The sequence below is a fragment of the Plutella xylostella genome, chromosome 26 (assembly GCF_932276165.1).
Source record: "Plutella xylostella chromosome 26, ilPluXylo3.1, whole genome shotgun sequence".
Taxonomy (NCBI): domain Eukaryota; kingdom Metazoa; phylum Arthropoda; class Insecta; order Lepidoptera; family Plutellidae; genus Plutella; species Plutella xylostella.
Genome location: NC_064006.1, coordinates 556,314 through 583,096, shown reverse-complemented (window position 1 = coordinate 583,096; position 26,783 = coordinate 556,314). Strand labels below are relative to the sequence as shown.

Here is a 26,783-nt window from a genome sequence, read left to right as displayed (position 1 = left end):
TGAAATAATAGCAACGTTTCATACCATTTTGGAAACTGCATTAAATGAGCAATCTTTTCAAATAAGGTGCCAGGTTTGCGTGGTATATTTTTTTTACAGTATGTAGAGTCAAAGTTGTTTATAAAAAAATACGATTACCTTTTATGACTTCGAAAACCGTGTTTTTTTTAAACATACAGCATTACTCGATATTTTTTTTGACTGTGATCAATAGCAAGGCTATACAGGGTGATGCAACACCAAACAAATTCTAACAATATGGATTTTTGTACCGGCGGCACGCAAAAAACTGATCCAAGGTGTCGATTTTCAGCAAATTTATAAAAGTGTCAATATCTCGAAAATGGTCGAGTTTTTACTAAGGTCATATTGTGATTTTCTGGCCTCTCATGAGCTGACCTATCAGCCCTTTAAGGGATGACGTTGACTTCTGGGACACCCTGTATATGTACAATACTCTTAAGTACTTATTTAAATTTGTTAATTTAAGTTTGTATTAAGTACTAGATTGTACAACCTGCTCATGACTTTTTCCTGGCATTCACTTTGTTTCTTACCAGTGGAAACTTGTAATGACTAGCTGTTATTTATTTTAATATGTATTACTCAACATTGTAATAGTCGCTAGTTTTCCAAATAAAAATAAATAAGTAAATAAAAAAAAAATACATTCGTAGTTATTTATTCAACTTGTAGGTTATTAATTCATAACCCACGAGCGCTGCAACAATCATCTAAAGATGTGCTGCGGCAAAGATGATGATGATGATGATGATTTAACTTGTGTTTCGTTTTTAAGCACATCTCTGGAAGTAGGTTTGTTTAAAAGAGCTACCACACGAACGTGGCGATAGCACACGCATATTTTTTGGGGGAGGTAATTGTTAGATCGCTGGTACAATAATGGCCTTCTTCTTCATTCTATAGCAGTCCATTGCTGGACGTAGCCCTCTCCGAAAGCACACCACAATATACGATCTATAGCTTTCCACATCCAATCATTACCAGCCACCTTTCGCAAGTCGTCAACCCATCTAGCCGGCGGCGGGCGTCCCACACTACGTTTGACTAGTCGCGGTCTCCAGTAAAGAACACGTTTTACCTCATCGGTTATCGGTTCTTCAATAGAGTCCTGTAGATTACAAAATACGTGAGTCCCAGAAGAAAGAAACATTGCATAACATCAAAACTGTTGCTTTCAGCTCGCTCGATTCTTCAGTAACTTAACGTAATGTTTGGAGTGTAATGAAAGTTTTAAATCTTTTTGTGAGTTCGTGGAATGTCTCGACAAGTTCACTCGCATTTATCTCGCACGTTCTCGCTGACACACCCTCAATTTACACCTCGCAGTGTATTCGAAATGTAGAGAGTTACATTCAAGTTTTATTAAAAATGCTGGTGTTTTAAATGTGTTGGTAAGTTTAAGAGTTTAAATGATGATGAAAATGCTTAGATTTTGTGAAAATTTGCTTTGTTTTATGAGGAAAGTTATTAAATATAAATTTTGATTAGACCGACCCGAACCTTGCAGTCGATGTAGGCTTCTTCCATGATTTCCACAACATGCCTTGACATAGGCTCCTGATGATGATGATTCCAAATAATTATTGTAATATCACGATGAAATTTCAATGCAAATTACCTACTTTGTTTACATTTTAAAACACATTGAGAATTCAGTACTCTGTGCCGGCGGCGTGTTAAAAAGACCATTTTTATCGTTTCCAAAAACCGATTGCTACACGGCCAGATCTGTCCGAGGCAGGTGAAAGTGGTCGGAAGTGGACTCGCCCGACAGGTTTGACCGTGTAGAGACGTATGGGTGGTAATAACAATAATAATATAAACATTTTTATTAACTCACTGTTTGGTCTTTGTGTCGAATATGTGGGTTTATGTTGTTGTTTTATGTAGGTTATTAGAATAGGGCATTTATAGTGCCACAATCTTATCTGTTCCGGTGGTCAAAATGTGCAACTAACGAGACGTCATTTTCAAACGTCATTTCATACTCTGTGCGTTATTTCAGATGTCAATTTCTGCGAAGAGGCTGACGCTACATTATTTAATTTGTTTGTGATTTTCTGCGTGAAAATAATGCCAAAAGCGCTTAAATGTGATGCAAGAAAAGTAATACTAGATATATTGGCTTTTATGCAGGAAGAATAACGTATTCAGGCGCCTTTAATTCCGTTTGGAAAAATTGGAAGAACGAGTTGCAACGGCTACAGGTTAGTGTTGCCAAATATGACGAATAATTTTACCCATATACTCACATGTAATTTTATTAATATTTTCCCGAGAGACCCGTACCCCAGCAGTGGGGACGGGATGGGTCATGATGAAAAGTATATAATCTTTATTTTTCTTTGATTACAGGTGTGTGGACATGACATGACACTTTAAATCTTAGGCAGTATACCAAGAAGAATTTCGCGCACCTGCAGCGATTTTAGACGAAATAATGATGATTAACGACATGTTCTCCCAATCTATCAAGGGTTGGCTGGAAGAAATTGCTTTTTGGCAATTAGCTTTTGCACATTGTCTGAATTTCTTTTAATTTTATGCTCTTATTTCTTGTTACTTTAGAAAATGTAAAATAAAGTGTTCATAAAAAAATAAATAAGTAATAATAAATATATTTTTTAAGACTGTTTTATCTCGGTATTTCCACGACCCACAGATGATATTACCTATACCATTGTAATCTAGATTTAATCTCCTATATCATCAGAGCTTATTTTATTTCTGTTCGCCGTATACAAATTTTCCATACAACAAATGTCGTTTGATATATATGTTGTTGTTGTTTGATATAATATCCTATTTCATTTACTATACCCAATATTTTGATTTATCTATACTTATAAATGAACCTACCTAATTATAAAATAGGCAATAGCAGAAATGCACTGTCGTTTAAACCACAAATAGGCAAAATTTAATCGATGGCATCACTGGATGCGATCACAGCGAAGCCGTCACCGGAACAGATAAGATTGTGGCACTATAGATGGCAGCATTGTATTGTTTGTGGTTTGGGATACTTCCAACCCGACTGCGAATGCCCATTTGTTGGATTTCGAATTATTATGTTGAAGACCAATCTCTCCAAAGTTGCTTGGACGTTAGAAAAAACATGTGAATCATGCATAATTCGTTTTTTTTAATTCTTTTTTTGTACACCTTATTACCTATTTTTAATTAAATAAATTGTCTCTGAAGTAAACAACTATCTAAGTACATCAATGATGCCTACACTACCTTATATGCATTGATTTCATTAAATAAATAAATAAATAAAATTTATTTTCAAATCAGTGTGTACATACAGTTTTCTAATTATGTTACTTAATTTAGTAGCTACACGTTATTGCACACAAAACAATTATGAGACCCTACTCCCTAATAAAGGGCATAGCCCTGTAGTTTTAGGATAAGTAGTGATTGCTCAACCCTTAACTGGTGACTTAGGTAGCTAAAACAAATTACCTAGTTTAATAAGTTACTTAAATTTAAATTTAACGTAGATTTAAAAAGTAAATCATACAGAAAAAGAAAAAGAAAAACAGACTATATGAATGTGTGTGTGTGCGTGTGTGTTGAAGGTGTGTGTGTGTGTGTGTGTGTGTGTGGTGTGTGTGTGTGTGTGTGTGTGTGTGTGTGGTGTATGTGAGTGTGTGTGTGAGTGTGTGTGTATTAAGGTTGGTACTTTAATCTGAAACGACAAGTAACAAGGAAGTGGATCATTAGGTGAGGTTATTTTATGGCAACAAAAAAACTATTTTAATCGCATTTTAATAGCAGCCATAACATGGAATGGTTAGTAGGTAACTTCGTAATAATAAGTTTATGGGTTTGGGAACGTAAAAAAAACTTGTATGGGGGTCAAGAAACCTATACTTACTTAATGAGCTTAAGATATAATTATGTAAGTTTTTGTACTTCCTAACAAGTATATAAAAGAAAATTACCTACCCACTAAACCACCGATGACATTGTATCCAGTGGTACACTATATTTTTTATTTTTCTAATCTAGCAGCTATTGGTTACCAATGTGAGGTCGTTAGTCGCTGAAAGGTTTTTCTTTTCAGGTTTTACACATTATCTTGTTTCTCAGCTATTACCATAATATAAATGAAATAACATTGAGTCTGAAGTCTGAATGTAACTAGTAAATAGACTAATAAAGTAATTATCTATGGCTCATTGCCCAGCGTGGAGGCAATGAAACAATACTGAGAACTGACAGGTCCACTTGAAATGTTATTAAAAAGAAATGTTTTTTAAACTTCGACTTTGGTATAGTATCTTGTGGTTGTATGCTAGTAGTAAACTCTGGTGGAAATCATGGGTGAGAGTTTCCGGGATAACCCCGTTTTGATGTGTCGTGTTTCTTCGGGTAGTGGCACTTCTCCTATATCCGGATGTGAACGAATATGGGCTGATGATGATGAAGGAAGTATTAGGTCCTTACATATGAAATTGGCGTTTTCTATAAGAGGAACATAAAGTCGATTTTTTTTAAATGAAATATATTAAATTAATCAAAGTATGTACCATTGCTATGTATGCACTTTTGCCATCTCATAGGTAGTTCATTGATCCCCTTACTAAAAAAACCATTCGGGCGGGAATCAATAAAATCTTTGAAGGCGGTTTGGATTGCCCCATCGGAGTTGAATTTTTTTCCTTGCAAGTAGTTATCCAAATTGCGAAAAAAATGGTAATCTGTTGAAGCAAGGTCCGGAGAGTACGGTGGATGTCTAAGACATTCTAATTGAAGCTCCTCTAATTTGGTAGCCGTCTGTTGTGCAGTGTGTGGTCTAGCGTTGTCCTGAAGCAGCAGTGGCCTAGAGCGATTGACCAGCCTCGGTTGTTTAGCAGCTATCTTTTCCATCATGGTTTGCAGTTGCTGACAATAGATATCTGCCGTAATCGTCTGGCCAGATTTAAGAAAGCTGTAGTGAACGACACCGGCACTAGTCCACCAAACACTTACAAGCAACTTTTTTTTAGTCAATTTTCGCTTAGGGCAGGATTTGGCTGGTTCGCCAGGGTTCAGCCATTACGATGAGCGCTTCCGATTATCGTAGAGGATCCACTTTTCATCACAGGTAATGATTCGATTTAAAATTCCTTCATTATTGTGCCGGTTGAGTAACGTAACGCAGCAGTCGACGCGCGTTTGTCGGTTTGCTTAACTCAATTCATGAGGTACCCACCTTTCAAGCTTTTTCACCTTCCCAATTTGCTTCAAGTGGATTAGAATAGTTTTATCACTAACACCGGAGCCTGCAGCTAACTCGGACGTGGTTTGCGATGGATCCGCTTCCACAATAGCCTTCAATTCTTCATTATCAACTTTGGTCTCCGGCCGTCCACGAGGCTTGTTCTGCAGGTCGAAATTTCCAGAACGAAAACGTTGGAACCAAAAACGCACTGTGTTTTCTTTTGCGACACCGTCACCATACACATCATTAATCCTTCGAGCCGTTTCTGCAGCACTGGTGCCACGGTGGAACTCATACTCGTAAATAACGCGATATTTCAAGTTTTCCATTTTGTAAACAGAGTGACACAAAGAAAAAAACAAAAGAAGAAAAAACAAATGAATTAGGGGGTTTGAAACACAAATGCATGAGTAAATAGCTGTATGAATTTGAATTTGGAATTCCTAACCATAAAGGTAATATTTGAGATCAAAGTGGCCAGTACGACAAAACGCCAATTTCATATGTAAGGACCTAATATAATTTCATCAAGATTATAAATTTTATACCTTCTAGGTATGAGATATACAATATCATAACTTATAAGTTTACAATTATTTTTCATGATTAAAGTAAATGTAGGTACGACAAAATAATATAAAACCTTTATGTTCACCTAAAATACTCGTATATATCTCCAAAACAAAAACTTAAAATTAAAACAGTACAAAAAAGCGACCTTATTGCATATAGAAATCTCTACCAGACAACCTTTGAATGGAAGATAATATTTATAATGACTATAAAAACGATCGTGTAAAATTCATAATATTTCTTAAATACCCCGTGCTTTATTTTCTTGACCTGAAGTAGCTCAATTGTAAACTGTTTGGCAACATTTGATTGTCTTTTATTTCTTGATTTGGTAGTTACACCGTGCCAATTGGGTATAACATCACGAATTGGTGATATACCATGTAACACTGACAAAGGTCACTGCAGTTATCTATATTATAGGTATACCGTACGTATAGTAAGTACACCTCAAAATGACCAATGTTTCAACGTTTTATACAGGGTGTGGAAAAAGTGGTATAGAATAGAATATAATTTACTTTATTGAAAATCACATAAATCTGGCCTACTAAAACATGAGATATATAGACTAGAAACAATTATCGCTAAGAGCGATCTCTTACTTTACCTACCACTTTCCTGATGACCACAGCCCTCAGAGCCCGTCATTACTCATCCAGCCACTACCGCCTGGCTAGGCAGCGGGCGTCCTAACTCCACACTTTCTAACCCCACAGCCATTGGTTTTTAACATGCGACCAAAAAAGGGGTGTTATAAGTTAAACGTGTCTTTGTATCTGTCTGTGGTAGCGTAACTCCTAAACAGTTGAACCGATTATCGTTGTGATTGATAGGGTCGTAGGTAATGTTACCCCGAATGTTTTTATGGTGTGGCATGGCCATGTTTCATGCAAATTGGTTCAGTAGTTGAATGCGACTTTTAGTGTTGAATATCGAGGATTTTTAACGTTGGTTAGGTTATTTCTGGAAACTGCCAATTCGTAACATGAATAACTTATATGACGTGAGTGTCAACCATTAGCGTGTCTAGGTATTGTGATTGTGAGCATGTTACGAAATGCCTTTACAATTTGTGATTTCACAAAATTTCTGTCCACTCCAGATTTCTTAGGTCTGTGGTGAAGTTAAGGTTAAAACTTGGGCTTTCAGTAATGACCGAGAGAGTTCGCTCGACAAAACAACCTTGCCACAAGCCACCAACGCAAAAAAATGCAATAGAAATTTCTTAAGCTAGGTTTTATCAGATCGCCTGAAAATTTCGATAATTATACCGATAACCGAATACCTACATACCGATAACCAGCCCTATAATTAAGATAATTATAATGTGTAACTTACCGTTTTCCTATTACTAATATATTGTTGAACAGCTTAACTTACCTGAAACAATAAACACGTTTATTAGTTCTGTTATACTGAAACATTTTAGGAACCACTGGTTTTTTGTTTAAATTCAAATTCTTTCCATCACACTAACAAAGTTTACAAAGATTCTGTCGATCCCTGAATAAAGTTTACATAGGTACCTACATGGAAGAAAATAAAGCTTAATTTCATAGAAACATTTATATTTATCATTTCTTGTAATATGTATATTTTATGTATTTCTTTTAAGTTAATTATCAAGTGACTTTTTAGTTTTTCCTGCTTTCATATACTGATCTTTTTTTGCACCTTTTCACCTTTTTACTTGTACCTCCTGTAGGTTGGCTGGTAGAAAATGCTTTTAGCATTAAGTCCACCTTTTGTACACTTATATCTCATATTTGTGCAATAAAGTATTAAATAAATAAATAAAACATGGAAGACGTCTTTAGAAATTTGTATTTTTTTAAGTCGTCTTCTTCTTTCTATCCTTATGCTTTGGCTTTGTGAGTCATGTCACGCCATTTTACTCTATCCTCTTAAAAAACTACCAGAATCTATCTTATTTGAGTAATTTAAGAACAAAAACCAAATACCTCAATGCGAAACCATTCTTCGCTCTAGATCCGGACGCTACATTGTCTGATGACGATACACATGGGAAGTGTGATAAAATGTAGCAAAATGTAGGAGCCAAGTCACGACAACGGCAAAGTTCATTGATCAACGATCTGAAGAATTTATCGCAAAAACCAATAATAACCATGTTTGCACTCAAATCGCTGCAATTCTAGAATGAAGATACGAATCTTAGAAGTACAGTTGACTCCGATAATATCTGAACACTATTGTACCTCTTCAAACACAAACAGACAATGAAATAATTGATAACGTGCAAAAATGTAGACATATTATGAAGTCAACTGTACCTACCAAGCATCAATTGAGTGGATCCGATGTTTTTTAAACTTTTTACTTTTACATGGGAACTCGTGTATGGGAATCGGATTTGAATGGGTACAGACTACCCAGTGAATGCGTTTACAGTTAAAGTTTAACTGTAGTGCTTGTTAGGAAACCCTGGTGAGTTGCGAACCATTTTGAATGGGAATACGTGAGAGATGCAATTTTGTAATCTTTTAAAGAGACTGACAATAGTGCTCTACTTTGAAACGTCTAAGTGGGAGGTTAACAAATTAAATTATTTATCATTTTCCCGTGGTGTTAGATGGCTTACACCATCATAATTTGTTTCATTATACCCATTATCAAGCTTAGGATCTGAAGGCTGTTCTCATACCTACGCATATCTTACATTGACACCATAATGGGGGCAATTCTAAAGTGCTTAGCTACAGTAAACAAAAGAGATTGATATCTTAATCCTACAATGGGGAGTAATAATGGGGGTCATTTATAAGTTAAACCAGTGTCTATGAAATACTTTATTGATTTACCTACTTTACGGTACCCTTTTTAATCCCCTTTCCTAACCCTTCCTTTGCCTCTACTCTACCTCTACCGCTGGCGACGGCGGGTGGTATGGTACCCAAACCAACGTCAATGACCCCGTAATAAAAAAAGACGCATGAATTTTTAACTACTGAACCGATTTTCATGAAATATGACTAATAACACTCGGGGTAACATTAGTTACGACCCTAAAAACAAAACTGAAATTGGGTTAGCCGTCTTCGCTTCCACAGACAGAAACAAACATATACCTACACAGATACTTTAAAATTTACTTATAACACCCGTTTTTTTCCGTCGGGGGTTCTACAGTCGTAGCTCATATGGCAGAGGTCATAAGTAGGTAATATACCATACTTATCAGTGACATCTGTCGCCGCGTCTTTAAATGTATGTTGCTAGAACAACTGTTTGTTGTAGAAAGCTGTCTCCATGAGATAGTTACCTATCTACTTGCCTTTATAAGGAAGAAGAAAAGAAGAAATACCTAATAGAAAAGTGACAATATCTCCTACCATGTACAAGATTAACAAAAAAAAACAAAAACTACGTGTATAAATTTCCGCTCCGGAACGCATCCGATGCAAAGGTGCCAAAATAGTGACAAACCATGTAATGTTATAACCTTCTCCGGATGTCTAAACACCAAAATCTCGGAGGCTTCATCTATTTACCAAGCATCATGTTACTTTTCCACCAGAGAAAGTTCATTGGTGGATAGCATAGCATTGGATTTCTTTCACATCATCACTGCATAGCATAATAGCACACATCTGATGGAAAAGCATCCTTAGTTTGGTTCCAACTACAACGCTCCACCTTATACCATATACCTTACAGCCTCTGCCTAGTTTTGGGTCGGATGGTTGTGTGTGTAATGTCCCCACATGTTATTATTACATTTGAGATTTCTTCAGCCCCAACATTAACCCTCTCCTTCTTCACAGCCTGATCTCGCTCGAGATCACCCCGCGCCCCGAGATCTCCGTGGAAGCGGTGGCGTGGCGCCTCGTGGGGCTGCTGGGGGCGGCGGCGGCGGGGGGCGGTGACCTGCGCGCGCGCACGGGGCGGCTGGCGGGGGCGCTGGCGCAGTACCGCCCCCACGCCCGGGAGTTGTTGGACCAGCAGCGGCGGCAGCTCGACCTGGCTGTGCAAGGTATGCTGGTTCTTCTTCTTCTAGTGCCGTCTCCTAGCGAAGGTTGGCAATCATTCTGCTGATTTTCGTCTTGGAGGCCGCCGTATGCTGGTTGTGTGGATATTAAACGTAAGCATTAAAAAAAGAAAAAAAAGACATTTAAAGAAGAAGAACGTCTGTAGCCCGAAGCTCCACAGGGGAGTAACAGGACTGCACGCTATTTTTATAATTATAATGATTATGTTAAATTATTTTATTTTATAGGTATATTCACATACAATGTATATTGTTCTTGAATAAATAAATGAAATGAAATGAAATGTAAGAAAGTAAGTATATAAAGAATGGTGCATGAACGGTACCTAAGCGTCCTTTCGCCATCGTACGCGACAGACGCATCGCATACAGTATTCTTTGTATAGAAATTCACACATGTGCGTCTACTTTATCAGCATTGCAGACTCCGTTTCAGCATACCTTTATGAAAGTTCATTTGTTCCTATACCTACGATACCGATAGGTGAACCTTTACCTTTAATGGGAGTTACGGAACTAAATTGAACCATTTTCACGTCCAGTAATGAAATATTTGGCGAGTTATGTTAGTCTGGACAAAAAGGCAAAGATATGAAATGTTTAGTAACTGTGTTACAGTCTCGGCACGGTAGCTGTGTCAGTAATCTCTTTCGATACAGTGCGTAAAATGTCATAACCGGTTAGGTACTCATTGGTAAATGTAGATACTAAAAGATACAACAATATTGTAAGTTGAAGCAAAACTGATTTATTATTCAAGTACCCTCTCATACAAATTATCATATGACTGTTCAAATACACAATATACCTTTCTCTCATAATCAACAGGATTGAAATTAGAGTCAACAGAAAATTTACATTATTATCGCACATAATCAATAGACAATATAATGACAGTTGGTTAATCAACACTAAACAATAAAGCTCAGTTCATCTGTAATAAGTTAAACATAAATCATCAGTGACTAAAGTTAGCACAATAATCAACACTAATAAATCTTAAGTCAACAAGAATTAGGTATGCCAATAATATCAGGCCACATATCTGGTGGAGGTATCACTATAGGTTCATCAGAGGTTGATGGTGAAGATGGCATGGAGACAGCTGGTCTGTGCATCTCTATTGGTGGAGTCTCCGCTCTTGGAGTCGGCACAGCTCGAGCTAACATCTGGTCAGCGTGTCGCCGGTGCAACTCCCCATCTTCCGTCCTCACCATGTAGGAGCTCGGTCCCTCCACCTGCTCGACCGTGGCTCTCTGCCACTTGTCTGGTGCCTGGTACATGCGCACGAGCACGGGCTGGGCGGGCGCGAAGGTGCGCGCGGGCGCGCTGTGCGCCGCGGCCTCCGCCTGGCGCGCGGCGGCGCTGGGCGCGGCGGCGGGGTGCAGCGCCGACACCGCCGTCCTGTACTTGCGTCCGTTCAGCATCTCCGCCGGACTCCTGTTGGTGCAGGTGTTCGGCACCGTCCTCAACGCATAAAGCGCTTTAGGCATCTTCTCGCTCCATGGTATATCAGATTCGCTCATTTTCTTGAGCTTATTCTTAAATGTCTGAATAGCCCTCTCAATCTGCCCGTTGGTCGCCGGGTGATAGGGCGGGGAATACAAGTGCCTGATCCCATTTTTCTTTAAGAACATGTTGAACTCAACGGAACTGAAAGCCCTACCGTTATCGGATACCAGGACATCAGGCAGTCCTTGTGAGGCAAATATTTTCCGCATAACACTTATAACGGTTCCACTGCTCATAGAATGGATTATTTCTGCCTCGAACCATTTGCTGTAGCTGTCTATCAGAACAATGAATGTTTTGCCTTGAAACGGGCCAGCAAAGTCAACATGAACTCGGCTCCATGGCTTTTCAGGAACAATCCAGGCTTGAGGATCTCTCGGAGGATTGTTTCTCACGGCTTGGCAGGCTTCACATTCAGCCACCACTCTCTCAATCTGTTGGTCCATACCAGCCCACCATACGTATCCTCTAGCATATGCCTTTGTTTGGACTATGCCGGCGTGCGGCTCATGCAATAATTTTAGCACCTCTTGTTGAAGTGACTGAGGTATAATGACTCTGTTGCTCCACAATAAACAGTCTTTATCGTGTGAAAGAGCCTCTCTGCGCGTCCAATATGGCTGCATCTCTGGATCCGTATTCGCACGTGGCCAGCCGTGTAGAACGTGAAACAAAACTTTACGTAACACGCGATCCTTTTTTGTTTCAGTCGCAATCCTAGTCACATCCAGGTTCCACCCCTCGGGTTGCTCCGCCAGTAATAGAACTTCGCCCAGGGCATCCTCCTTGTTTCCGGAACCATTAACAGCGGTCCACCTACTGAGGGCATCAGCTTGTCCAATCAATTTGCCAGGTCTATACTTTATGACATAATCAAAACATCCAAGTTTCAATGACCATCTCAGCATACGTGGTGATATAAAGTCGGGTATTGGTTTATCAGGATTGAAAAGTCCAACTAGCGGCTTATGGTCCGTTATGATGCAAAATTTGCGCCCAATCAGAAACTCACGGAATTTTTCCAACCCATACATGATGGCTAACGCTTCCTTATCGATTTGCCCATATCTGCGTTCATGCGGTTGTAAGGTTCGGGACGCCATCATTACTGGTCTCTCAGACCCATCTTCCATAATGTGAGCTATCACTGCCCCAAGGCCATATTCAGATGAATCACAAATGAGCAGTAGCTCCTTATTTAAGTCGTAGCCAACTAGAGTCAGATCAGATGCTAGTAAATTTTTCGCATCCTTGAAGGCTTTCTGTTCCACATCGCCCCAGGCCCAAGGTCTCTTTGATTCGAGGAGGCGATACAGTGGCTCCAGTAATGTTGCTTTATCTGGCAGGAATTTCTCATAGAAATTATACAGCCCCAGAAAAGCCCGCAACGTGGCTTTGTTTGTAGGTGCCGGTTTTTCTTTAATTTCACGCACTTTTTCAGGCGACGGGTGCAAACCTTCGACATCTATCGTATGACCCAAGAAGTTGATGCTGTTCGAAGCGAATACACACTTCTTCAGATTGAGTCGAAAACCCATGTCTGTCAGTTTCTGTAGCACTGCTCGTAGCCTCTGGTCGTGCTCCTGCGCGGTGCGGCCCGTCAGCGCCACGTCGTCCAGCAGGCACGCCACGCCCGGCATGCCCGCCAGCGCCGACGACATCACGCGCTGGAAGATCCCGGGAGCCGCATTCACACCGAAGGCCAGGCGGTTCATCCGCATCAGCCCGAGAGGCGTATTCAGTGTTAGGAGCATTGCTGTGTCCTCATCCACCTTCATCTGTAGGTACGCATGCTTCAAGTCGAGCTTACTGAAGACTCTTCCTCCACTGAGGTTCACGAAGGCTTCGACGGCGGCTGTGAGTGGGTACGTATCGACATCGATAGCAGAATTGACGGTTGACCGATAATCGCCACAGATACGTAACGCGCCGTCATCTTTCTTGACGAGCCGCAGTGGGGTCGCCCACTTGGAGTATCGCACCGGGGTCAGGACACCGCTCTCCACCATCCGATTCAACTCCTCTTCGACTTGTTTCTTCAAAGGAAACGGAACCGGCCGTGCATTCAAAAACCTTGGTTTTGCATCAGGACGAACGTGTAAAGAAATTTCAGGACCTTTATATTCACCAAGAGTCTCTTTAAATAAATCCGGGAACTCACTCATCAGCCTTGAAATTTTGTCATCAGTCCAACACAGTCCCTCAACATCCAAACACAATGCTTGAAACCAGTTCCTACCTAACAAGCTCGGCCCTTTTCCCGACACTACTAACAGTTCACACTGGGCCTCCTTGTTGCCTAGCACCACGCGCACGTGCGTCACACCCAACACTTTCAAAGGTTCACGAGTCCATGTCACTAGTTTTACATTGGTAGACTGCAGAGGTGGCGCCATCTGCCACAGCTTGCGGTAGGTTTCTTCAGAGATGATGCTCCTCGAGGCACCCGTGTCCACCTCCATGCTCAGCTTGGCGCCGTCGATGGTCAGCTCTGCTGTTATCGGTGCACGATAACTATTATCTGAGCAGACGTAGACACCCATCATATCTTCTGAAGGCGTCGTCGGCTGGTCGTCACCTCCCACTTGATGCACCTTGCCCGATTTCTTCATGCAGGCGGAGGCAATGTGCCCAAATTTCTTACAATAAAAGCACTTAGCTTTCATGAAAGGACACCGCTCTCCAGCCTTATGACTCTGTGCACAATGTCGACATTCAATCGATTTTATTCTACCAATGTCCATAGGTTCACTGACACTGGACGGAGTTTGCTTCATCTCGCTAGTGTCGGGGTACAGGTCATGAAACGCCGCCTGGTAGTTGAGACAGAGCTGCACAGCCCTCTCGTACGTGAGGTCCGTAGTCTTCAACAGGTCGCGACGCAGGCGATCGTCTCGCACGCCCAACACTAGTCGATCCCGTAACTGTCGTTTCAAATCTACAAAGTTGCACTTAGCTGCCATGAGGCTTATGGCCGATACAAAGTCCTGCACGCTCTCCCCTTGTATTTGTAGGCGTTTGTGAAATTTCCCGGCTTCAAGTATTTCATTCACCTCAGGTTCATAAAATTTATCTAACACCAAGAGAATGTCATAAAACCCAACACTGGTCGGTCTTTTCGGCACTAGGAGGGACACTATTAGTGAATAAGTATCTTTGCCGCACTGAGATAGGAACAATGATCGCGCTTTTTGTTCATCCGCCGGCTCCGCGGACACCCCCGCGGCGTCGAGCGCACACAGTAGCCGCTCCTTGTATTCACACCACTTATCAGTCTTTGGGTTAAACTGACCGGGAAACACAATATTAGATAGATTTGACGCCATTATCCTCACAAAAACAATTAATTTACCGAAGTCGCCATTAAAAGATACAACAATATTGTAAGTTGAAGCAAAACTGATTTATTATTCAAGTACCCTCTCATACAAATTATCATATGACTGTTCAAATACACAATAGATACCATTATGTATAAAACCTAACTAACTATATGCTTTAGAAAAATTGGTTTTTGAAAGAAAAATAAGTGTAAGTTTATCACCTTCATTTGAGCATAGTCGGTTTGTTTGTATCAATCAACAACCTCATTTATTTGGTAAATTATAAACTTGATATTTAAACATTAATAACTTAATTTGATCTCAGCAGCGTACGTAGGTAATCTCTGCAAGATTAAAACGTAACGTTGCATAATAAATTGAACTTAAACATAACTTATCACACTATTAGCATTTAATTTTGTAGCGTCATTTTACAACTTTAATAACCGTTATTTGAACATTTGAAAGTTTACCAGTTTCTTATTCAATTCATCATAAATGATATCCCGTAATTATCTTTAAATGTATGTATCCAAATTAATAACACAAACTTATACTTTCCTTGAATTAAAAGTCTTATTCGTTTAAAAAAAAAAAGATTGCTAAAAAAGATTTCAGGTACAATACCTGCTAATATAACCTACTTCGACCGGCCACGAATTTTACTATAGAAATGTGATTTAAAAAAAAAAACTAACTAGATACTTATTTAAGTTTTGTGGCAATATAGGGAAAAAAATAAACAAAAATCACCAATAAACGTGTGATTGTATAATTTTTACGCACTTCACCGAATATTTTTGGAACATTGTATGAACAACTTGTTTTATGCTCAAAATATAAACAAACATTACGTTGAATATCGAAGTAGGTATTAAATTTTGCACTTCATTTACATTTTTATAGTGACATTTATTGCACTTGTAAGAATATTGTAATCAATGCATTTCATGTCTTTCTGATAATATTGTCGTAAATTCGTAACTGCTGTTATGTGTGTGTATTAACGTTCTACTTATTTGTACTTAAACCTAAATTTTATAGTGCTATTATACATTTTATTATAAGTTAGTCGCATTGTAAAAAGGGGTGAGTCAAATGCCATTATTAGACGAATCCTAGGTGAAAAATATCTACGAGGCCGGAAATGAAACCTAAGACCTTTCACAATAATAGTCACCGTTACTAAACATTGATAATATAAATGGTTCATTAATTACTTTATGTATTATACATCTGGGTGCGCCTGGTTCAATTCCAGATGTCACTGTATACCTCTGCCTTCCCTTAAATTAATAATTGCTCTTGCTATGTTAGCAAAAGCGAATGTTTCTTTTGATATTACAATAATAATGTTATTTTGCTTTACATCGACATTTAAAGTGTGAATCGGCGAAAGTGTGACATAAAAATCGTAATTTATGCACTACGTTTTATTTACATGATATCTGTGGGAATACGATCAAAAGATTAAAACAAAAACTAAATACAACCCACGACTTAAGTAAGTACGTACATACTTATGAAATGATTTAATCAACTGACACACAACCACCACACAACATACCAAGTAATGAAATAAATACCTATGTTCTGATTTCAAGGGAAGTGCCTATAAATAAAGTATAAATAAATCAAGGATATGATATGGTTTAATCCATGTTGAGGTTATGTTAATAAAACAATTAGATACGATGGTATTATGGAATGGTTTTTGATGTTTCATTTCCTTTGTTAACGGATGAATCATTACACGGTTCGTTCCTTAATGTTTATGTTGATTTGTTTACTACTATTGTTATTATTATGATCAAAATTATATAATATAGATAACACTACCAGACTACTATAGTTATGAGCCGCTGGACTTAGCTGGAGCGAGGTTAAAAGTACAGCCGAACATAGGCGGAAGTGGCGGACGTTAGTGGACCCTCTGCACCTCTGGGGTGCCATAGAACTACTAAACACACCAGACTACTATTCACTATATTGAAGACTCGTAAATTAACGGGAATAAATTAGTTCTTCATCTCGGTTTTCTCCTCCACTCTTCTCTTTATACCTTCTCTTTTCATGGAACTGCCCAATGGAACTATTGAGAACGAAGACCTCATGGCGTCTCTCTCACCCACACACCAAGGCCTAATGCCGTCTGCGTCACCCACTGGCCAAGTCCTCATGACATCTCCCTCAGCCACCTATCACATCCTCATGGCATCTCCCTCACTCCCAAGCCATGTCCTCAAGCCGTCTCTCTCACCCACGCAACATCCTCATACTATGTCCCTCTGCCCCCAGGTCTGGGCACGCACGGGCTAACAGTTGACACTACCGGAGCCTTCGCCCACCAGCCAATACTTCATGCCGTCTCCCTCACCCACACACCAAGTCCTCATACTATCTCCCTCTGCCCCCAGGTCTGGGCACGCACGGTCTCACGGCCGACACGACCGGGGCCTCACCCACCCGTCATGTCCTCATGCCATCTCCCTCTGCACCCTCGCCACCTGCTTATACTATCTCCCTCTGCCCCCAGGTCTGGGCACGCACGGGCTCACGGCGGACACGACGGGAGCGCTGATCTCCCTCCACGTGGCCCTGAAGAACGAGCTGCAGCGGCACGTGGAGGTCTACAAGCAGGCGCTGCACAAGCTGGAGGAATTGGTGAGAGATGAGACTCCTGTGGGGTTACCACCACCGAATAATAGCAATTAGCCGCGTATTGACGATCCATAAGCAGCGTCGCTTGCTTGTCAAATTTCATGTAACTTGTGTGGATCTGGATCTGACAGATGCTTATGGATTGTTAATTGTTAATGTGTCGGTGACGGTACGGTAGCTGTGCAGTATGTTCTCTTAGTGTGGGTTGCACCATTTAACTTTAACTATTACAGACGTCAAATCCCTTGAAGATTGATCTGTCTCGCCAAGAGATTTGACGTTTGTAATAGTTAAAGTTAAATGGTGCTGGTGCAACCCACCCTTAGTTATCAACCAATAGGGTATCTTCTAGGTAAGCGCAGCGTTAGACGCCCCTAGGCTCGCTGGACTGCCAGCTGACATGTAACCGGGAGAGGCCTATGTCCAGTTGTGGACAAACACGGGCTGATGATGAAAGCAACTTTAAATGAGCGCCACTACACTTTGTCACCGGTCCACTTCATCTAGCCAATACCGGCTACCTGTCCAGACAGTTACAGATCCAGCGGACTGAAGAATTTCCATTTCAGTTCTAATAGCAACAAACAAAGAAGTTATGGCAAACTTCAGGACTTGTACAATAAAGCCAACTAAACAAACCTCATTCAAACTTCAGCATCTTCTCCAATAACCACTTCTAAACCCGCCTTATCTACCTCCACAGTCACCGGTGACAATCACCCAAGACCCAGCCTCCTCCTCACACCAGCGTCTCCTGTCCCTCTCTCTGAGCGACGTGGAGCGCCGCCTCATCGACAACAAGAGCCTGCTCACCATCGTGGACAAGCCAGCCTTGAGACAGCTACCGACACTCATATCCTCATTGGCTGCGAGAGTCGAGAGCGACAAGGCTGTCTTGGCTTGTGTGGGACAGATTAAGCGGACCGATGCGAATATGGATCTGAGCGATACGAGGTAAGTTTGGGTTGGTGCGATGCGTATAGGATAGTGTCTGTTAGAAGAGGCTGTTTGGAATGGAATATTCTGTGTTTGCTATAGTAGGAACTGCGAAAGTAATTGAACCGTAAATATCTCCAAAGGAAATAATCAAGTAAAGATTTGTCTCTACTATTTTACGGGTATCTTGTATAGGTATTGGGATTGTAGATGGGTGATGTTTGAAGATAGCTAAATATCGTTCGTTATACACATAGTAGCCAGAGGTAAAAGCAGTGAAATCACATTTGAACAGTGTGTGTGTGTGTGTGTGAATCCAAAGTTTTCATGTAAACTAACTAACTTTGTATGAAACATAATTAACCATGATGGTAGGACTTGCTAGAGTCTATATAATTTTAAAGTTTATCTGCAAAACGTGTTGGTAAGAAAATTAACAATTTCCAGAAAGTCACTATTAGATCACAGTCAATATACCTACTATTTAGAATATATTGGAGACAACACTTTCTGAGACTATAAAATAAATCATTTTCCGTTTCCACGCGGAGGAAAGTGTGTGGTTATGGAATAGTTATTTAGTTTTACGATGTTTTTGTTTTCTCTTCAGCACCATAAACTTATACAGGTTCGTACAAACGTAATAACTTTACTGAATGGGGAAGAAACCCAAGTGAAACTTTGGCAGCACTATCGAGTGTGCCTTTCAGGTTCTGACCATTATTACAGTATCGGGGAGAAAAAATGACGAATGAACCAACCAATTAAAACTGGGGAATCAGGAACAGTCGCTTGAGGCGCCATCTGTAATTGGCTTTTAGTTCTTCTCCCCAGTACCAAATAAGTTTCCTGTAAGTACACAAATATATCTCTTGTTATTTTAACATCATCTCAGAAAGGATATTTACCATTGAGAAGCAGACAAAGATGGCCAATAATATTCTTATAATACTTAAATACTACAATTATTTATAAAAACGTAAATATCAACTCATTCAAACGCCTTTACATACATTGAAAGCAAAATTTCCCAAGGTTTTATTAAGTAAATCTTTCATAATTACTATGATGCGCGCTAAAACTAAGACAAGATGCACAGATTACACTGGCAGCCATACAATTAGACGCGTTTAGCCGACAGCAGTCGAAAGAAAGGAAGTTATGTACCACACATGAAGTGCACACACGTACTTTTGTTATTGTATGAGCGAATTATCTTTCCTCTTCCTCAAGTTGATACAATCTCTGTTATGATATGCCATCCTCAGGAGGATTCACGCTTCGTGATAATAGCTTTGCATTTGTAATTGTTTTGAATGAATCATTCCGTATATGAATATGGATGTTGGATTGAATTTGTGTTTAAATTGTGCTCTTTAATACATTTTACTGCATTTGCTCGCTAACTTAGTGCCTACATTTGTCTGCAAAAGCGTATGTTTATCAGTCAGTTTTGTTAGTTTGTTAGTAGCTATACTTACCTACACTTTTGTACCTTGTTAAACTAAGAAATTATTCAAACATTGATGATTTGTGAGTTTGACAAGGTGCAAAAGTGTATAGTACCGACTAATGAAGCTGTCCCAAAGTACAGTCAGCTGCATAAGTAGCTGTACACATTTGAACCTTGTCAATATAACAAACCGCCTATCCATTCATTGAAAGATTGACGGTTCGTCAGTTTGACAAGGTACAGAAGTGTACAACAACTTATGCAGCTGACCGTACATAAGTACTTCTTCAAAGAGCTGACTGTACCGGCCATTCGAATTTTTTTATAGCAATAGGCCCTTAAGTTTACGTCAGAATCGTCAGCGCTAAAGTTTGAAAGTGGACGAAACATGACGGATATACTCGTACAAGATAAATGTTGTCACATAATACGTCTTAGGAAATGTTTTCTCTAATCAATGGACACTCAATATCTGTTACGCAACCGAGTAAAGGCTTTCACTGACAAACAAATTAGTTAAAATAATATTACATGTGTAGCTACAGCAAGTTAAGTAATACATACTAGAGATGAGACGATCAACTCTCATATTTCATAAAAATAACATGAATGAGTATTAGTACTGACCTCAGTAAATATCCTTACATTATGATAGACAAAGTTTTTTAATGCTAAGTTGGAGCTTGCAACCAAACTATTAGAATTTGGAAACAAGATAATAATACTCGTATAAACGACGATGAGACAAAGAGTGTTATATGTGTGAGCCCAAACATAATTTATGACTAAAATAACATAATGAAACAAATGTATAAATCATAAATAATATAACATCAGTACAGTACCCATAGTTGGGACAAAATACCTACTGATATTAGGTAACACTACATAAGAAATAAAAGTTAAATAACAGTTTCATAAATCGCCTTCTCTCATGAAACTAACGATTACTAATAACATGTTGCAGTCGCAACTTAAATGTTGTTAAATGTCGAAATGGCTGGTTTGAAAAATATTGTTATTGTGAGTAATAGTGTGTTACGGTCATTTCTCTAATGGTACCGTTTAATACATAAAGGGTAGCAATAAAACGAGTGACTGTAAATTACAGTTCTAAGTGTCAAAATTAGTTAATTTGGGTTATAGAATTACTAAGTGAGCGACTGACTGCGAGTGACGAGAAATCAACAGGACAGCAACTTACAAACATTAATTTGAGTTACTTAAAATACAAAATGAGCAGCTTCATAATATTTGAGCGACCTAATATTTGTTTGAGTGTCAACGTTACGTCCTGCATTTTTTTCAATATTTGGCAAATGTATTTTTTATACTGAGCGGCATTTTATCTTAAATGAAGTGTTTCGAATACAATAACCACTTTGAAAAATACACTAATGAGCAGAGTATAATGAGCTCACATTTAAAAAATAAAAATAATATGAAATAACTATTTTAAGAAACACTATTCTATTAGTTGAGAAATTTTATTATTGAAATATAAGGGTAATTAAATAAAACAATGTACTCCATAAAAATAAAGAAATATGCATGCATTTATTTCAATAAAATGAACAAAAATTAAAATAAGACGCTTCAGTCAACTAAAAAAAAAACTTCTTATAAATACTAAGAAACATTGATAGGTATGAGGAGCCCTACTACTCATCGACACTGGTAAATAAGTGCGGGCTTGGACTTATTGGGCCGGCCTCGTTTTCTTTTTTGTCCAATGGGTATTATTTTTGCTTCCAGTGGTGGTGTTGTTAGTTTGAGCCGAATTGCTAGCCCCAAAACGTGATTGCATACATATCTATTGAAAAATTCGGGACAGTCGCACGATCCTTTTTGCCAGTGCATTTAAAAATCTGTAGTTTTCATTAAAAAGCGTATCAAAATAAAAAACATAAGCCCTCAAATAGAATATCAGTAACCAATAATCATTAATAAAGCAGCATACAAAACTTTGCTCAAAGTGAACTTTTTAGTAGTTCGCTAAGTATAACCTCACTTAGAAAAATCGAATATATCTTAATATTGAAGTTGCCCTCTCTGTATTTCCAGTCGCTCACTTAGTAATTAAGTCGCTCGGATATTTTTTTAATATCTGAAATGGATTTGTCACAGTCCACTTTTTGTAAGCTCGTACTGGATTTTATTATAAAACAATATTCGTCGTCAGTTTAGTTAATTTTTCGCTTACTCAAATTCATACCGCTCAAGTTATTAAAACTGTATGTCATCATCAGTCGCAAAGTTTTTTTTTGTTCGCTCGTTTTATAATTCCCCATACATAAATGGGTGTTTATGAAGTCTGTAAGAACATTCTCACGATAAGACCTATGATTGACCTGTAAAACTACTTTTGATCGTGTTACTGACATTGGTTTCTATCGAAGATACTAAATAATATAATTGACTAGGTTCTAGGTGTCTCCAAAGGATTGCAATTTCTAGGAAGGATTTGTATAAAGCGATTTAAAATCTGACTCAGTAGGTATTTGAAAATAGATTTTTAAAGAAGACTAGTTTTCGTTTACTATATGAATTATATATTATTAGCTGACATCGTTCCGAGTCCTATTAAAATAAATCCGTAATTGTTACAATTTTACGACCTGAATTAGAATTTTAATTGTTCATTAAAATAATGTTACAATAAAGAAATTTTATTGTTGTAATAAAATGTCTTTAAAAGAATTTAACCAAGGTCAAGCATATACGTTTTACTGTATACCTAATTAGTTGCTTTACTTTGTGCTTACTTGGTTAAAGTGAGTGAATTTAATAGGTATATATTTTTGATTGAAATACAAAAAAGGTATCTGTAATTTTAAATTCATATGGAAAACGACACCTAAAAGTGCACTATAGTAGCGTAAATAAAATACCTAATTGATAAATTACATTCATCAGAAAAATTTATATTTATACGATGAATAAAAGCATTTGACTTTGACTTTGAAATTCTGCATGTGCAGAGACTCCACATTCTTCAATAAAAAAATATCGCAACTTAGTGTCTGCCTAGTATAATTATTGTATATCTATTCATCTCTATATGGGATAAGCATCACACATATAACTAGATTTTCCAACTCTACACAAGTATGTGTTCTAAGGCCAGGCTCCCTTTTAAGTTTTAACAAAAAGTAATGATAAAATCATTCCCACGTTAGGCATTTCTCTAAACCATTGTTATTATCCAATGAAAGTGGTTGTGTAACTTTTTTGTAATAACTCCGAGTTCACACCTTTGTTCTAGATTGATTTTTAGAGTTTATAATTTACGATTTCATAACAGTGACTCGGTTTAAGGTCTTAAATAGATCAGGTTTAATTGGGTCGTTTTTTAATGTGATGTAATATTTAATTAGGAAACTAGGTAAATTACGTCTGTATGTAAACTACTATACGTATACTGTTTGTATAAAAGCACCGACTGACGTAGCGTAACGCAGAATTTTCACTGGGCAGTACTAACAGCGAGATGTCCTCTTGCAGAATTAATATTTGATATTACGATAAGGGTCGCCGTGAACGTTACGATACGTCCTAATGCTCAAGACAGTCGCCACTTTAAAACCAAAACGGACAGCAACTATGAGCACTAACCAATGATTTCAAAAGGAAGGATACGCCCGTCATAACGTTTTATCAAAAGAAAATGACACCCGCGCGCTGGCCCTAATTCATACAAATTATGACAGATTTATGAGATTTCAGGGGTCAACGCGGGGGTCTCATTTTCTAAAGCGGTTGGGCCTGTCTTTACGCTAGTAATCCATAAAAAGTCAATGCCACTAACAAACCTCTCCCTTCTCCTTACTTCCAGGCCAGTAGCCGGCGTCCTCATGTCGTTCTCGCGGGGCTGCGACGCGGTGCTCGGCCTGATGACTGCGGAGCCCCCGAGCACGCCGGCGCCACGCTCCACTGCAGACTCCGCCAGTGACGGCTATCATAGTGATAGTGACGAACATGCGGCTAGCGAGACTGGACCAGACAGGTGAGAGGGAGATGGGTTTATAAGGGGTAGAGGGTGTTTGAAAGGGCCAGAGATATGATACGACCCGAACAAGACTTCGTCAGTGATGGATATCATAGTGATAGTGATAAACATGCGCCGAGCGAGACTGGACCTGACAGGTGAGAAGCTCACCGCCGTAGAAGTCCTACTTGCCCCAGTGGTCGCCGTCATCGGATCACGATGAGGAGGCAAAGCTGCATCATTGCAAAGTGAAAGATACGGATAATCCATCTACACTATCGGCTCCTTTCCGGTTGTCAATCCAGGGAGCCGTAGGGCGTCATATACTACGCTGTTATTGGCCTCCTCTGCGGTACTGCGACCTGTCATATTGTGAAGTTGGAGTAAAAGAAAAAAGTCTTCCTGAGTAATATATGAATTGTATTTACATCCAGTGCACCCTAGGCAAATCACGCTATTCTGACTGGTTAATGACTAATCCAATCACCTCGGTTACAAACCCTAGACGTGCTCTAACATTTGTCGCCGACCCGCTAACTCATCAGCTCAAGAACTATCGAATTCCTCGTGTGCCTATAACTCCCCATTATTCCAGTTCCAGAAGCAAGCTAGTCTCGTTCTACGCTGGCGTGTGGGCGCGCGCGGCGGACGAAGCTCTGCCGGCGCTGGGCGCACTGGAGCCGCTGAGGCAGACCCCGCATCTCAAGTACAAGATCGTGTTCTCTGTTGTTGTGGTGAGTTCTATTTCTATCCTATACTCTCTTTCAGCGTTGCTACATCATACGTTCCCAGAACATACTAAAGTTTACTGCACCGTCGTTAGCAGTCACGAGTTCTTCCCTCTAACAGGTAGGTATAAGGGCACGTGGGGCAATATATTGTGAGGTGAAGCTTTTGGCAAAATTAGAACCTCCGTATGGATTCTATTGAAAGGTCTTCACTCTCAAGACTAGCAGTCTGCTGCTGTAAAATGTAGCTAAGGCTGCTGTTTTGCAATTGGTCATCAACATTTTGAATGATAAGCATATAAATAGTAAACTATTTGCTCCAACCACAAACCCAAATTCAACCCCCAACTCCACATTCCAGCTATCATTCCGCGCAGCCATCAGCCTGCGCGACCGGCGCCTCTCCGAAGTGAAGTCTCTGCTCGGGGCCGCCGACAGCTCCGACGTCAGACCCGCAGCCGTCACCCGGCTGGTCTCCGCGGCCACCAAGATGATGCAAGAGACCGCACAGACCTTCCCGCTGGGGGACGCGGAGAGGACTGTGGTTAATCAGGTGAGTTGATGGGCTTGTTGGAGGTTTGTTGGAGTAGCAATGGAGAACGAATTGGTGACTTATGAGCTTATAAAGTGTCAGCACCACCAAAAACTTTATTACTCAATCCAAAGACATCATAGGCATACAGTCAAAATGGCATATTTAATTAATTCTTTCTTAACCGCTAGTTTTCCGGTATATCAGAGACACAATTTAACTTTTATCGCGTCATTCATAGAGGTTCTGTCGAAAGAGACAGGGAATTCATAGAAGGGATTAGAACGGCTCCCTTACGCGTATTCCCATGGAGAAACGGACGTGTCTATCTTCACTTCGACATTCCAAAGGTTACACCACAACCCTACTTCCAGATCCTCAACAATTTCAGTAATCTGTGCCCCTACCCCCAGGTCCTCAACACGCTCCGCGAGTACCCGTGCCTGGGCGCCTGCGCGCCGCTCCACGCTCTGGTGGCCGCCTCGTGCCGCGCCGCCTGGATGGTGAGCCTGCACTCGCCGCCGCTGCGGATTGACACTGACTTCACTCCTGGTACGTATAAAGTCTTCTCCCAATAAAAAACATTAGAATCACGAACACATTAGCAACAGAGGAGTAAAAAAAGAAGGCTACGAGTCTGTAATGAACCACCACGCGCATTCGACCGAGGGTAATGTGACTGGCTAATCCCTACAAATCCTAGCCTAGCTCTAATGTTAGTGCTTACTACTGGTGGTCGCCTCGTGCCGTATAAAGTCCGTCAGAGGACTTAGGTTACCCATATAGCTGATAAAATTTGCAAGCTGAAGTGGCTCATTATTGGCTGATGATGATGTTGACGTAAGTCTTCTGCCACCGCCTTACAACTACAGACATGTTAGCAGCAGTGGAGTGCAAAGGGAAGGATACGAGACTGTAATGAACCACCACGCGCATTCGACTAAGGCTAATCTGTAGCTCTAATGCTTGTCATCGACACGGCTAAAACGACTTAAGTTTTCTCCTTTTTCTTCTCCAACAACCTAACAACCAACGTTCAAAACCCCCGACATTCCATATTAAAAGTAGCATAACTTTTGAACGGCTAAACCAATTTTGATAAAATATTGCTAAGTACACTAGGGGTAAGATTACCTATGACCCTAAAAACGAAAATAGGGTCAGCCGTTTGAGACCTACGATACCACAGACAGATACACAGACATGTTAAACTTATAGCACTTTTCCTTAACACTTGACATCCTACCAGCTCAATCATAAACTAACTCCACAATATCCTCTTCCGCAGTGGTGATGAACCCCGAGAAGCACGTCCGTTTCTCCGCCGGCTCCGACGCACGGGACCGCCGCAGCGACCTCATCAAGTCCTTCGTGTGGCCCGCGCTAATGGACGGCCCTCGATGCGTGTTCCGCGCCGTCGTACTCACTTAGTGTAGGGCTGATGTACTCAGGCGGACGGCTGTTGTACTCAGATGGACGGCTGTTGGACTCAGGTGGAAGGCGGTTGTACTCTCTTAGATGGATAGCTGTTGCCGCTACACGGGTTCGTTATTTTCGTAGATAAATGGCACTATATCGCGATTTGCCATAAATACGACGTTGTGATTGGAGGAACGCGCATTCAACGAGTTTATCGACGTCGATAACGAATCCGTGTAGCGACCGCTGTTGCTGTAGTACGTTCGTAATACAAATGAGTAAGTACAACAGTAATCACTTGGATGGACCACTGGTTGTACTCAGATTGGCAGATGTAGTGTTCATTTAGATGGACTGTAGGCATCGTGTTTACGTCTGTATTTTGGTCAGTTTCCAGAGGATTTTGA

At 39.9% G+C, this 26,783-nt stretch overlaps 1 protein-coding gene across 1 annotated transcript in view; it reads left to right on the top strand.

Annotated features, from left to right (window-relative positions):
- Positions 1-26,638, top strand: part of LOC105383866 — a 35,301-nt gene extending 8,663 nt beyond the window's left edge. The window contains exons 2-9 of the mRNA XM_048630566.1: positions 9,601-9,809; positions 17,196-17,323; positions 18,024-18,274; positions 23,545-23,715; positions 24,299-24,431; positions 24,787-24,978; positions 25,371-25,509; positions 26,246-26,638. Of these exons, the coding sequence (XP_048486523.1) occupies positions 9,601-9,809; positions 17,196-17,323; positions 18,024-18,274; positions 23,545-23,715; positions 24,299-24,431; positions 24,787-24,978; positions 25,371-25,509; positions 26,246-26,388 (1,366 nt within the window). The 3' untranslated portion in view covers positions 26,389-26,638. The remainder of the gene's footprint in view (positions 1-9,600; positions 9,810-17,195; positions 17,324-18,023; positions 18,275-23,544; positions 23,716-24,298; positions 24,432-24,786; positions 24,979-25,370; positions 25,510-26,245) is intronic.
- Positions 26,639-26,783: the final 145 nt, after the last annotated feature.